At 30.8% G+C, this 14,007-nt stretch overlaps 1 protein-coding gene across 5 annotated transcripts in view; it reads right to left on the bottom strand.

Moving 5' to 3' along the window:
- Window positions 1–12,235, bottom strand: part of LOC107450514 (uncharacterized) — a 45,222-nt gene extending 32,987 nt beyond the window's left edge. For 3 of the 5 annotated variants that reach the window (XM_071183731.1, XM_071183733.1, XM_071183734.1), the window contains exon 1: window positions 11,987–12,235. In XM_071183731.1, coding sequence (XP_071039832.1) covers window positions 11,987–12,061 — 75 coding nt within the window. In that variant the 5' untranslated portion in view covers window positions 12,062–12,235. The remainder of the gene's footprint in view (window positions 1–11,986) is intronic. The other 2 variants (XM_071183730.1, XM_043051294.2) reach the window with 2 other exon arrangements.
- Window positions 12,236–14,007: the final 1,772 nt, after the last annotated feature.

The following is a 14,007-nucleotide window of genomic DNA, read 5'->3' as shown; positions in this document are numbered from 1 at the left end:
ACTCAGTAATAAAGATTAAAAGAATCGCTAGTGACTTCACACAAGAACTATCAATGTAAAATCAATAAACAAATTATACACTCTGAAAAAACAAATATCTTTTTCAAAATCGGGAAACTTGTTCCTACCAACAAGACACTTAAAGTGCCTTTTTAAAAGACGTTTGCCAGTCTAAATGTTTTTTCTAAGGATAATTTGAGTAAGTGAAAAAGTGATTTCAATATATGGCTCACCTTTGGAACCTGTGGGAAACCTTAGGCGCAGAAGCTACAATTTTGAAATTGTACTATAAAATAAATGAAATTTTATTTTACAATTAAAAGTATACGTGATATATATTAGAGATAGGTGTAAGATGTTACAAAAAAAATTTCAGCCACACAGACTTAACCAGAAAATTAGGAAAAATCCTCAAAGCAAAGCCATTTTTGGCTCCCTACCTTAAGTTTTGATTCAATAAGTTGTTTCACTTTAATAAGTTATTAAATATGTCGAAATGTATTTTGTTTTCTATGTGTTTGTGCGCTTTCCTTTCATACAGTTAATCAATTTTTTTTAAATAATATTTTCTCTTGAATATTCTCGCGCCACCCCTCTAGTGTGCTCGCGCCCCACAGGTTGAGAATCACTGTATTAGAGTTTACATGCGACCAGGTCAAAGAGAATAGAGATTGTTTTGAATCTATACTAAACTCTATATCGGCCCATTTTCCACCGAAATCCGATTGACTACTTTGACTTTAAATAAAGTGTTTTATTTTATGATTTGTCACAAAAATTTTAAGTGTGGATTAAGGCACTTAAAAACCGCCAAATCTGTAGCTTCGGTGGCGTTAATACGTAAGTACTGAATTTTTATTCCATGCTTTCTGAATCATATTACTTCAAACATTAGAATATGCAAGAAGTATACATAAACACATAATGTTATACCATTTAATCTTTCAAGAAAAGTATTCTGACAACAATTTTTATCAAAAAACTTTAACTAAAAAACGCAAAATAAAGAATTCTTAGTATAAAAAACAATTTTAAAAATTCTTCATATTGAAATAAGAACTTTCATATTGCTAGTTTTTTTTTTTATTCTTATAGTTCTTAATCAGACGCAAAAAACCATTCTGAAGAGAACGATCATCAAATAAGAAAAAGAATTATTTGCAAGCAAATTTTTAATTATAAAAATCATAACACTCACCTATATTTTAAATCCGCAGAATTCCAAATGAAATGTTCTTCATTTGAAAATTTTATTTTCAAATAATATATGCATAGATTATCCCTTCATTACTTTTAGATAACATACCACACATAAAAATTTTATAATTGTGAGATCTCTATATGAATATGAATATGTAGCTTAAAAACAGAATAGCTGAATTCTAGTTGAAATTATTCTTTCAAAACTAAAAAATACTTACTAAGAAAACGATAAAAACTTATTAATAATCAGCACAAATGATACTATTTCAACTAATTTGATGATTATTTATTGTTGTTTTTGGAATTATATAGATACAGAAATACATACTATTCTACAAATAAGAAGAATATTCTATAACTATTACAGTTCTGCACGTTCTGAATTCACATTTATTCATTGGAATGGCAAAAGCAATGTTGACTTCACTTTAATTTGTAATGAATAGAAGACAGAAAAAATTATTTTACCGTAATACACACATCTGTAACAGCAAATGACCATGAAATCAGAAGTTATGTTGTTGGTAATAGAAAAGTAAAAATTATTGAGAAATTGTTCTTCAAATGCTTGGCGTGTTCTGCTTCATTGTTTGGCATGTTCTGGTCAGTTTTTTCAAGTTCTTCTACCTTTTCCTTAGGGAAATTTTGCTTCTTAATTGCTGCTAAGAAAATGGCATCCGTCATTGCCAATGGTTATGCTGGAACTAATGGCCGATATTTTCAGGCTCCCGCTAGAGGGCGTACTCGAGCGTTGCGATCGCAAATTTGGCTTCCCAAATTTTGCCTGTAATATTTATTTTTCTAATTCATTCCATCACATTTACAATTTTGATTATTTTTAAAAATAAGGGTTTAAAATTAAAAGAGTTGTTCGTTATTGCAACGTAATTCTATGGTATTAACTTATAGCCGTAAAGTTTTAAGATAAGAACTCATCTGAATCGATTTTCTATATTTCTGTGGGGAGTTAATTATAGACTATGTCAACCTTCATCTATCAAAAGATACCTCAAGATGGATTTAAGTTAACATGTCTTATATACTAGTGATTTTGTATTTAATATTTATAGTGGTAGTTACTCCACAATTCTTAACTTCAGCAATTTTTCTTCATCGTTCATTTCGTTCGTTCAAGCCCTTCATCGTTCAAACCCGTCAAATATCTCTAGTATCTTAAGTATCTCTTAAGTGACACATTCTAAATTCTTTCTCAAAGATTTCAATTCTTTCACTTATATATTTACACAGAGACTTAACACAAAAGCAGGCAAGATGCCATGTGGAACATAAACAAACTAATTATGCATTGAAGTTGTTCGGTGCACAAATTAAAAATATATAATGGTCACCATAAAATACACAAACAATTAATAAATCTAAGTTAAGTAAAAGAAATAGACGAGAAAGAATTATATTTCAACTCATTCGATGAGCGATACGGCTCTATATTTAATTAACGTATCGTTATTATTCCAACTTATATAGAAAAACTTAGCTCAACTGTATAATATGCCATTTTACTGATAAAGATTAGATGGCGCTGACATGCGTGGGTATGGGAGGTCTTCTTGAAGTACAGTTGTGAACTCAGCAAATTTGACACAACTTTTAATGTACCTTTAATTTTAAGAGTTATTTTTTTTGAAAAATTACAACTAAGCAAAATTGTTAACTGATAGTATCGTAAGGGATCGCGTGAGATCCTTCATAATATTTAACTCTTCAAATTTTCAGCGAAATAAACATTTAATTCAAAGAAAGGAGGCACAAGCGCATCATCAATCTTTACACTACAATAAATTTTAAGTGATTAATTCCGCAGAAAAAATTGGATTTATGCGATCAATTATTGCAAATCAGGATTTGGTCAGAGAAATGTGCAAACTAGCATATTTAAATTTTCTAATCTTTATAATAGTGAGTCATATATTCAATCAAACATTATCATTAGCAAACAGAACTGTTTAAGTATTGATCTTTAAGGAAAGTCGTTGTCTTTAAAGTAATATTTAAGTATTTACTATGCATCTCACTTCTTAAAGAAAGAACGTTGTCCTTGACAACACTAAATGATCGATAAAATTAGTGTTAAAGGTTTTTCTCTTGACAATTGTCGTTTTTTTATTTCTTAGCATTCTTTTCATACGTTGCAATTTTCGAAGACAAGAAGCAATAATTTTCTTAAAAAAATCTCCTATTTCATACTAATATTTGAACTGAAAAGATGTAACATTTTCTACGGCAGCTATTTCTTATTTGTTCCGTAAGCAACGTTCTATATGTAAGTAGAATTCCAAATGTCAGTTAAAAAAATTACTACTGTTGAGAATTCCGAATCAGACTTGGGAAAAAAGTACCGACACTCAGGGTGCTTTTGTCCGCAAAATTTTACGAAACAAAAAAATCTGATATACTTCAATGTTTATATACAGTAATATTTATCGTAAAAATCACTCAAACACTGTATTTAAATAATTTTTTATATTTTATAACAGTCGGTGAACAACTGAGCCACTTTTTGGGTTCACCACTACTAATGTTCAACTCCTTAGCCTTCTAATTTTGAAACCAATCCAAAAGACTAGGAAACTCCTGGATCAAGTATTTGCCTTCGTGGAGGACTTTTTGATGGTACTAACCCGCATTTGCGTTACATGGAGAGGAAAACCAAGATCGCAAGGCAAGGAAATCGATGGCAAGGGGACACTAACCCATGATGAGTTTGCCGATGAGGATATTTCACGTCAGCAATAGGGTCGGTGCAAGCCGGATGTGGTATTTGCATCAACCAGCCATGATTGGGATTTGAACCCGGCTCACCTCATTGGAAGGATAATGCTCTATCACCTGAGCCATCGCTGGGGTACCGCCCTCATTCCTTTTATAAATATGCGCTGCAGTTTTTGAAGATGGGTAGTATCAATCATTTTTAAAAATCTATTATTCTATATTATTATTTAGTCTTTTGTCTAAAAGGATCTAATATTTTCAACAACATTTATTTCTTAATTGTTCCATACGAAATATTCTATATGTAAGTAAGTAAGATTCCAAAGGTTAGTTAAAATCTACTACTGTAAAAAATTCCGCATCAAACTTCAATTACCGAAATTTTTACAGTAATATTTACTGTAAAATCACTCAATCGCTGAAATTAAATAAATATTACAGTGAGGATTCAGGTATAAAATTTTACGGTAAAATGGATTTTATGAATGCTGCTCTCAGGGTGCTAGCATCTTTTTTTCCAAAATTTTATCCTGATTTTTTTTACAGAATAGGCGAAAGTTGCAATTCTATTAAGCTGTCGAAGCTTTCTTTAAACTTAATGTTTTATGAACTCGCTATCATGTTTTTGAAGGATGTATATTGAAATAAAATTTTGTGAAATTTAAAATATTGAAAATATAATAATAAATATAAAATATTGAAATATTGAAGTAAATTTCATACGTGTCACCTGTCCACTAGAATTGCTATCCCATACCTGCCAACTTTTAATCTTTTCGAGGATGATTTTTCTCAGTGGTAGTAAAATGGGATTCATATTACAATTTTAGGTAGAAAGATACGCTGATTTTTGAACAAGCTTACGCAAACTAAGATAACAGAATTATATATTAATATATATGATTTTTTTTTAAAATAGTGATGGGTCAAAAAGATTATAAATTAAGTTTATAAATGCAAGGAATATATGGAAATTATACATTTTACTACCACTTTAAATATAGAAGAAATTTTTTACGCCAAATGCGTAAAAATTGGCAGGTATGCTATCCTGAAGAAAATGTAAATTTCAATATTTTTCTAAATATTACATGCAAGATTTATCGTCAACTTTTTTTCCCCTAAACATTGTCAATCAAATTTCTAACAGATTTTCGTTGAACTAGAGTATTCAAAATGTGGTTAAGCTCTGTATCTAAAAAAAGCTCAAGTTCCAATCGTTTCCTGACCCCTTCAAACAGAATTTATCGCAATATGAATGACAAAATTTCGAGCACTTTGAGTGTACTTTTAACTGCAAAATCCATTTTTACCGTAACATCAGAAACTCAGATATATCGCTTTTAACAATTTATAAAAAATCACTGTAAAAAAATTAATATTGCTGCTAAAATTATGGTACAAATTTTACGATACAAATGGAATTCAAGGTAAAATTGATTTTGTTATAAAATGAACTTTATTGTAAAATGAATTTTTGCGGTTGCTGCACTCAGTACGCCAGTACTTTTTATCGTCAGTAGATCCGGAAATTTTTACAGTGTAAGCGAAAGTGGCGATTCGATAAGTTGTCGAAAGTTTATTTTTAGTCTTTTTATTTAACGTACTTGTGAAAGAGGTATCTTGTAACAAAAATTTCAAACTTCTAAAGCTCTATCTTTTATTTTAGTCCTTACTTTATAAACTATTTTTTAGCTACTTTATAAACTTTATAGTATAGTCCAGTGTTTCCCAACGTAGGGCCCACGCCCCACTGGGGGACAATTCAAAAATGGACTCGACACGAGTTTAATCCTTTTGCTCCGAGCCATTTAAATGCAATGCTAGATTTCGGTGTCTATGAAAGAAAAAATCAAATTCTTAAATAATTGCAGCCAATAAATATCATAAATTCTTTTGACGAGACCAGAATATCAACTGGGTTTTTGGCGGCGTCAAGTTAACCTCCCTGCAGCAGACTCCGCGTGGACTTTCAAACTTATAAGAAAAATTTTGAAAAGAGGACAACAGTAAAGTCTCTATTTACTGCTCACACTTAAACTCATAATCGTATTCTTGAGCCTAGTTATCAAATTTTTTTATTCATCGCTAAATCTGGAAAAAATCATACTACAGGAGAGATTTTGATAAAATCGTCAATATCAGCATCTCTTAAAGCAGTTCTTGAAAAAGATGACAAAGCTGCAAAAGCTATGCCACTCAGTAACAATACTGTTAGCAGAAGAATAGACGAAATGAGTGAAGATATTGAAAAACAACATGTTGAAAAGATGAAAACAAGAAAATTCTCAGTGCAAATGGATGAATCAACTTTGATAGACAATGTGGCAATATTGATGACTTACGTAAGATATATTGATAAAGGGCATTTTGCTGAAGAAATGTTGTTCTGTAAAAGATTAGAAAGCACCACTACCTCCAACGATATATATAATAAGCTAAAAATGTACATAAATGTCAATAATATACCAATAAATACATAACATCTTGTGCTGCAGATGGTGCCTCTGAGAAAAATGGCCGCTTAAAATTGATGAAAGAGATGAGAATCCAGAAATGATTCTCGTGCATTGTGTTATTCATAGGGAAAACTTGGTAGCTAGAAACATCTTGCCTGCTTACTACATTCAGTAATCAAGTGCATCAATGATATTAAAGCTAATGCCAAATGTGAGCTTCTCCTCAAGCTATTTTGTGAAGAACAAAATGCAGACCATGTGAGACTTTCACTTCACACTGAAGTGAGATGGCTCTCTGAAGGGAACTGCTTGAAAAGATTTATGGAACTGTTTGATATTCTTAGTGATTTTTTAAGCGATAAACCTAAAATGAAATATCTGTTAACAGTCGATGATGCATTTGTGAGTTATTCAGCCGATATCTTTGAAAAACTAAATATATTAAATAAGCAACTTCAAGAAACAAATAGATATTTGGTTTCATTACCCTTATTGAGTTATGTTAGATATATATTAACAACAAAAACTTTGAACAGTTTCATTGGCTCCAAAAATGTGAAGTAAATAATACCGCTTTACTTGTTACTGTTGATCATCTGAAAATTCTATCGGCTGATTTAAAAGAAAGATTCTCTGATTTAAAACAAATTGATTTTCCAACATTGATGATGCAGCCCAAGTTAGTGGATTTGTCTGATATATCAAATATGCAGTACCAAGAAGAACCCGCAGAAATGCAAAATGATGAGTCAGTTGAAACTTTATTTAATATAAAGGGAGTGGTGGCATGACTTTGTGAGGAAACAGAAATCAAATACACAAATTCAACTAAATGTGCAAGAAAACTATTGCTACCGTTTCCATCTTCATATTTAGCTGAATTTGGATTTAGTGCTGTAAATGGTTTACTGCTAAAAAAAGAAATCGTCTGGATATTACACAACGGGGATACTTGAGACTGAAGCTAACCAAATTGGAACCTAACATAAAATCTCTGTGCTGCAAGGATCTGACTAAATTAAAATATTAAATTATTATAGAAAAATCTTTATTAAAACTATTTGAATTTTAGTTTTTTCATTATATGTTTCGAAAATTTACTTACTGTGTTTCGTTAACAATTTCCTGGTGATTTCTTCCTAAAACATATCATTTAAGTTTCTTAAGTGAACAATTCAATTTTTTAATATTAAAAATTATGTATATGTTACATAGGGGGGCAGAAGAATTTTAGAATGTCTTAGGTGGGGCATGGCACAAGAAAGGTTGGGAAACACTGGTCTAGTCTATACAGTTTTTAATTAAACGTATTTCTGAAAAAAGGTATCTTGTAATAAAATTTCAAAATTTTCAATCTAAAGCTCTCTTGTCTATATTACAGTCGTGATCCTAATGAGAACATAAATTTCAATCTGTCTCTATAGATTGCTAGCAAACTTTATAGTTTTTTTCTCCATCATTCAAAATTCAGATCACTGCCAGCCAGGAGGCCGCGCTGTCAGCATGCTTGACTGCAAAGCCAATGGTTGCGGATTCCAATTGCTCTCAGGCATGGATGTTTCTGTCTGCGTGTTGTTCTGCGTTGTGTGAATGTGACCAATCCTGTAAACGGGTATCTGTGACTTGGGTAATGGTACCCCCCCCCCTCCCGTGACTTAGGTCACGGATACCCACAGGTAACGTTAAATGAGCAGCATTTTCGTGGCGAAAAATTAAAATTCAATGCAGGCCATTAAAAAGAAATAAAAATAAAAGAATTCCATTCACTATATTGCATGCTAAATGCAATAAAGTGATCGGAAGTTATAGTGATAGGATAGTTTCTCCTGTCAAAGCTTTGCAAAAGGCCTCAAATTTTATTTTAAACTCTGCTCCTGATTACAATACAATTCGCATCGTTTTCTAACCACCACATACAGAATGCGTCACTATATTAATTTATCAGCAGCAAATATTGCAATAAATGTGTCGTTAATCAAATTCCTGACATCATTTCGTTGAGCTAGAGTTTCAAAATTCAATTAAGCTCCGTTATCTGAAAACAGTACATGTTCCAATCGTTTTCTGATCGCTGCTAACATAATTTTCGCAATATTAGTGTCAAAGAGAATTCATTATTAAACTAAATTTCAAACATACTCTAAGTGCCGTTTAAAAAATTCCAGAACAGCTGATACAGAAGATATATTACAGATGATATATTCGTTGAAGTGCATTTTTGCAATATATTTCTAAAGTATGCGGTAAAAGCGCATTTCAACCAAAATAAGTATTATTGTATCTAAATAAAAATGTGAGAATTTAAATAAAAGCAAAACGAAATCTAAAAATACGCATGCCAGCAAAGTGTAATACTTTATTATTTACTACTTAATTATTGTATTATTTTACGATGAAAGTGTATTTCGAACAAAATAATTATTATTGCTGTGAAATAAGTGTAATGTAAAAATGCACTTTAACTAATTGCTATTGCTCTTATTACTATGTCTTACAATTAATTTTATTTAAAAATTTAGCTCTAATGCAAATAAAACATTTAATTAAATCAAGTCACTCGTATTAACAAATTTAATTTGACAAGAAAAAGCTCTGAACGAATTTTTTCATGAAACTCTAAAATAAACAAATGGTATATAATTAGCTGATTGACAAATTCACTGTTTGTCTTCGTTAATAAAATGAGAAAATGTAAAAAAATTTCCGGAAAGGAAAAAAGGTAATCATTGTGCAGTCTGTTTAGTTTTATTACCTGAAAGCTTTGCAAACAATTGCTCGCAAACGCTTTTAACCTAATCCTACAGCAAGCAATATGAAGAAAAAATATTCATTGAGTTTCTCAGTATATTATCTGTCTAGTTTGAATTCACTCGCAGAAAATTCGTTATTTCGTTTAGAGATTTTGAATAGTGCATTTCTTATTATATACGGCATTCATTTTAATAAGAACAAAATCTAATATAGTAGACAACACTTGTTTCAATTTTAATACCTTGAGCAGTGATGGCTGAAGGGTTCAGAACGTTCGCCTTCAAATGAGGTGAACCGGGATCGAATCCCAGCGATGTCTGGCCAATACGAATTCCGCATCCGACTTGCACCGACCACAGTGCTGACGTGAAATATCCTCATTGGTAGGCGTATCATGGGTTAGATTCCCATGCCGTCGAGCTAACCGTGGGAGGACCACGAGAACAAAGTTGAAAAAAGATCTCGAACAAAGAAGATAATAAACAATGATGAATGGGAAAAAACGAAAAATAAAAACTAGAACCAATCGCTAAAGGTAAACAAAAGTTGTGGTAACCCGAATTTGACTTTATTGAAAGCAAAGACAACAAAGATTATCATGGTACCCAGAAAAAGGGTTTACAGCAAATCTGAATGAAAATTATCGCCAAGCCGATACTACACGCTACACTTTTTGTTTAGAATTTTACGATTGGTTCAAGGTTTAGATTATTGCATTTAATTTAATTTCAACCTTCTATATTCATTTACCATTGCCTGTTATCCGTTGCTATAACTATTTTTGTCTTTCATCTCTACAAAAAATGCCTGGAAAAATAAATATGCATTTTTTTTTGAACTAGAGAAAAAAGGTAAGAAAGCTATTATTTACAGCTATATGCCTAATGGTTTGATCAGTTCTCGTTATTTATGTCCTGTTCGTATAAAATATATACTTTTGGTTGAACGAAAGGAACGAGCGAACGACTACGTACTTACGGTTTGTCGTGAGAAAGATAAAATCGTAGTGAACGGTCTACGGTCTAACGCTTCATTTATTTATTTATTTTCTAGATTTTATTACTTAAACGGGGCCTATTTTATTAGTATTCAAAGTAGATGCTTTGTTTTTCATGTTTTCATAACTGCTCAATCGTTTCTTTGTTGCTGCCAAAGCGAATAGATTAGGTGTTTTATGTAAAGGGGTAGATACAGATAAAGGGGTAGAAATGAAAATTTACTAATTTTTCATGTTACAATTGAAAATAATTTCAAAAAAAAAAATCAATTTAAATATTTTTCTTGAATTTAATTAGTTAATTCAACATTTATTAAATTAAATTTAAAGAGGATCAGTAATTATATTCTACATTGTTCTCCGTTTTTTCTCTTCTGTTTTAAGTATAACTTCATGATCAGTCTTATTGTTCTTTTCCGATTTGCTTATAAATTTACATCGTGTATAGTATACATAATTTTTCATATATATATATATAGTTATACAGTATAAACAACTGTATAACAAAATTAATCACAACTTTTTATGCAGCANGGCATTCACGGAACCATTGTCAAACACATGGAGCGGTGTGCGGGTATCTTGCATGTGCGAATGAATGTACGAAAATGCTTTCCATCTCTTAATTTTTTCCACCAGTGTATATATATATATATATACAGAGAGAGAAAAAATGATTAAATATATAAATAGAGAATAAGTAATCTAAAACAAATGTTTAGTATTATAATGTAAAACACAGTATTACATTTTCTGAACTGTTACATGTTCAGTAAATGATATTAAGCCAAAAAAAGTTAACATAAAACATGGCAGTTTGTTACTAGAAAGCTCAATCATGACTTTTATTTGAAATGAACTTATTAAATTAACCATTTGGCTCAGTGTTTGATGGGTTTTTGATTTAGCTATGTTTCAGATTCATACTAAACTTCTTTTTTTTAACTTTTAACAGGCACATTTCGAATGAACCCAAGCATTTAACATTGTACCACATGTTCATCTGAATGAGCCTCACACACAAAAGTGGTGCGATTTCCTGAGAATGGGTGCCATCACATTTGTCAAATCTTGAGAATGGGTGCCTATTTTCGAGAGTTTGAAACGTATCGATTTTTATTTCCATCTGTATATTCTTGAAATCAATGAAGTTTTTTAAATCAAGTAATATCTCACCGCTTCAGTTATTTAGTTAGTACAAGTATGTCTAGGATTATTTAGTTAGTACATCTAACTAATAATTCCTTGCTTTGAAAAACTGTTTATATAGTATATATACACGTAGATAAATGAAATCCTCATTTCTTTTTCAGGTTGGCAACAAAGAATTGAAATATAAAGCGTATAAGCTGCCATAAGCGTGAAAGAGTAAACATTTATGTTTACAAATTTCTGAAAGAATGTTCCTTTCTCGCTTGGACTACAAAAACCAAAAATAAACGGTTCTATAATATGGGAAGAAGTGTTAAGAGTGAATAGTTTATATCAAGTAAATGTTCGTATATTATGCTTTAACTACACTTCGATAATAATAATTTTATTTAGTTATTTTTATTTGGTTATTCGTTGAAAATGGAGTGTTATTTCTTAAAATGCTAAATTTGTTAATAGCAATTTTTGTTCAGAGCAGAATTCTTTTTGCCTGTCATTCTTTTCAGTTTAAAAATAATTTTATTTCAATAACTTGTAGTTGACGAAAAATTTTAATTTCTTCATAAGAAATCAGTTGTAAAGATTTTTATAGTTGATTTAAATTCTTGAGATTTTAACGTAGCAATAATACTATATATACATATTCAGTCAAACAACAATTATTTTTCTCAAAATATATAAATACAATGCTTACCAAAACATAAAATCCTGCGGCAAAACTTCCACTTCTTAAACTTCTCCAACAACAGCAACCATTTACTATAGCCATATCAAAGCACGTGCTATAGCAAATTCGGGAGAAAATTTCTGCATCTATATCCTCCGGAGTTGGTAATTTAAAATAAATTCAGTGAACGAGGCACGAAATAAAACGAGGAATTTGGGATATTCGCGCACGTTTCTTATAAGAAGCGCCATCTACTAGAACCGTGCCTGTTGCAATATTATTCGATCACACCGGTATAAAACTCATAGATGTTTGAGTTGAGGATGACAGTTGAGGACGACGGTCGTAAATTAAATATAAGTTCAGTTTTTTTCTTCCTGTCCTTGGCATTGGATATTCATATTAAATGAAATTTTCGATTGGCTAAACTGAAATTCAGAAATCAGATATTTTTATAAAGTATTCTGAAAAATGTCTACGTAGATTAAAAATATTTATGCAGAAAAACTGTATAAAATGCATCATTAATTAATTTTTTTATTGTTTGTCGTAGTTAATTTCATAGGTTAAATATTAAAATTTAAACTATGAAGTACAATTTGAGGCAAAAATATTTAAAAATTTATTCAGGTTTTGAAATTGGGATTTTGTAACTGGGATTGATTTGGTACTGGTTTTAATTGTGGATGTCTCAGAATTCTCATTGTATAGAAAATAAAAGTAATGTTCGGTTATTCATTTTTATAAGTTTTAAAAGAAACGCTTGTTACTTATCATGTTAATTATCAAACTATTCACCACTAGATTGCAGTGTATGACCAACAAAAAGAGTTCAAGGCACTGTCCATAAAAATGAATTTATTAACGTAAAGCTCTCATAATCATAAAGATACGGATCTGCCTGTAAATTTTTCTCATAAAATATATGGCCACTGACGGTAAATTAACATGATATTCCTAAATGCAACAGTTAAATTGCCTTTCCCTTTAAGCAAAACTATAATCTTAAGTTATATATGCCATTTAGCCGTTAAGAATTACGTGAGTGTTAGAACGGACAAATAACTTAAATATTTTAAACGTTATAAAACATTTTTTGAAAATAACCAATTTGGGGAGATTTTTACTCCTAGATAAAAAATTAGCAATAACAATAAATAATTCTCAATTTTTTCCAGTCCAGGCAATACAGCATGGGAATAACTTTTTAAATATTAAAAAATAAGATCACAAGCGTTTTTAACAAAACTGAATTTTCATTATATCGTCAGTACTGGTACTCTTTCCTTCATATTGACCAGTGGTTATGAAAATAGCATATTATTGTATTTAACCTACTCACAATATAACTTACAATATTTCATCTGCGTGTGAAGAAAAAACTAATGTTTCATTCCTATTTGATTCAATTAGTGCTCTCTAAAATGTTTAAAAACCAGGAAAAAAGAGTTCCTGTCACCGTCCGTAAAAATATATTCCCGCCGGTAAAGCTATTATGATCATGAAGATACAAGTCTGCCAATAAATTTTTTCTCATAAAATGTATGTTCACTGAAGGTAAATAAACATTATGCTCCTTAAAGTTATCTTTAATTCGGGGTCTCGACGTTGTGGTTTGTTTGCCGAATCAAGGCAAACCGTGGGAAACTAAACGAAATATCTGCCTTGTAGAGGAATGCGGGTGTTGCGTGTTCGTTGCCTGTGGTCACTATTACGAGCTCGTGAGTGCTTGAGAAAGATCTTTATTGCGGCCTGGGAAAGAACCCGGCACGTTTTTGTCAGTAGTTAGATGTTGTAATCAATGGAATAAGGTGTACCCCTATGCATTGAGTTAGGATGCTTTATATAATAGAAGTATAAATTGACGGTTAACTCTACTAATTTTACTGATATTCGTTACAATTATAGACAGTGCGCATTTTCCCAAAGAAAAGCTGTATAAATAAACGGTAAACTATTTAACAATTTTGCGTAAATTTCCGAAATGTATGACCATTTTATGGTCAAATAATAACAATAATATATATATATATAGGAGATTTAAGTTA

The sequence above is a fragment of the Parasteatoda tepidariorum genome, chromosome 7, assembly GCF_043381705.1.
Source record: "Parasteatoda tepidariorum isolate YZ-2023 chromosome 7, CAS_Ptep_4.0, whole genome shotgun sequence".
NCBI classification, from domain to species: domain Eukaryota; kingdom Metazoa; phylum Arthropoda; class Arachnida; order Araneae; family Theridiidae; genus Parasteatoda; species Parasteatoda tepidariorum.
Note: the sequence above shows the minus strand (reverse complement) of the source record. Positions and strands in the feature narration are given on the sequence as shown.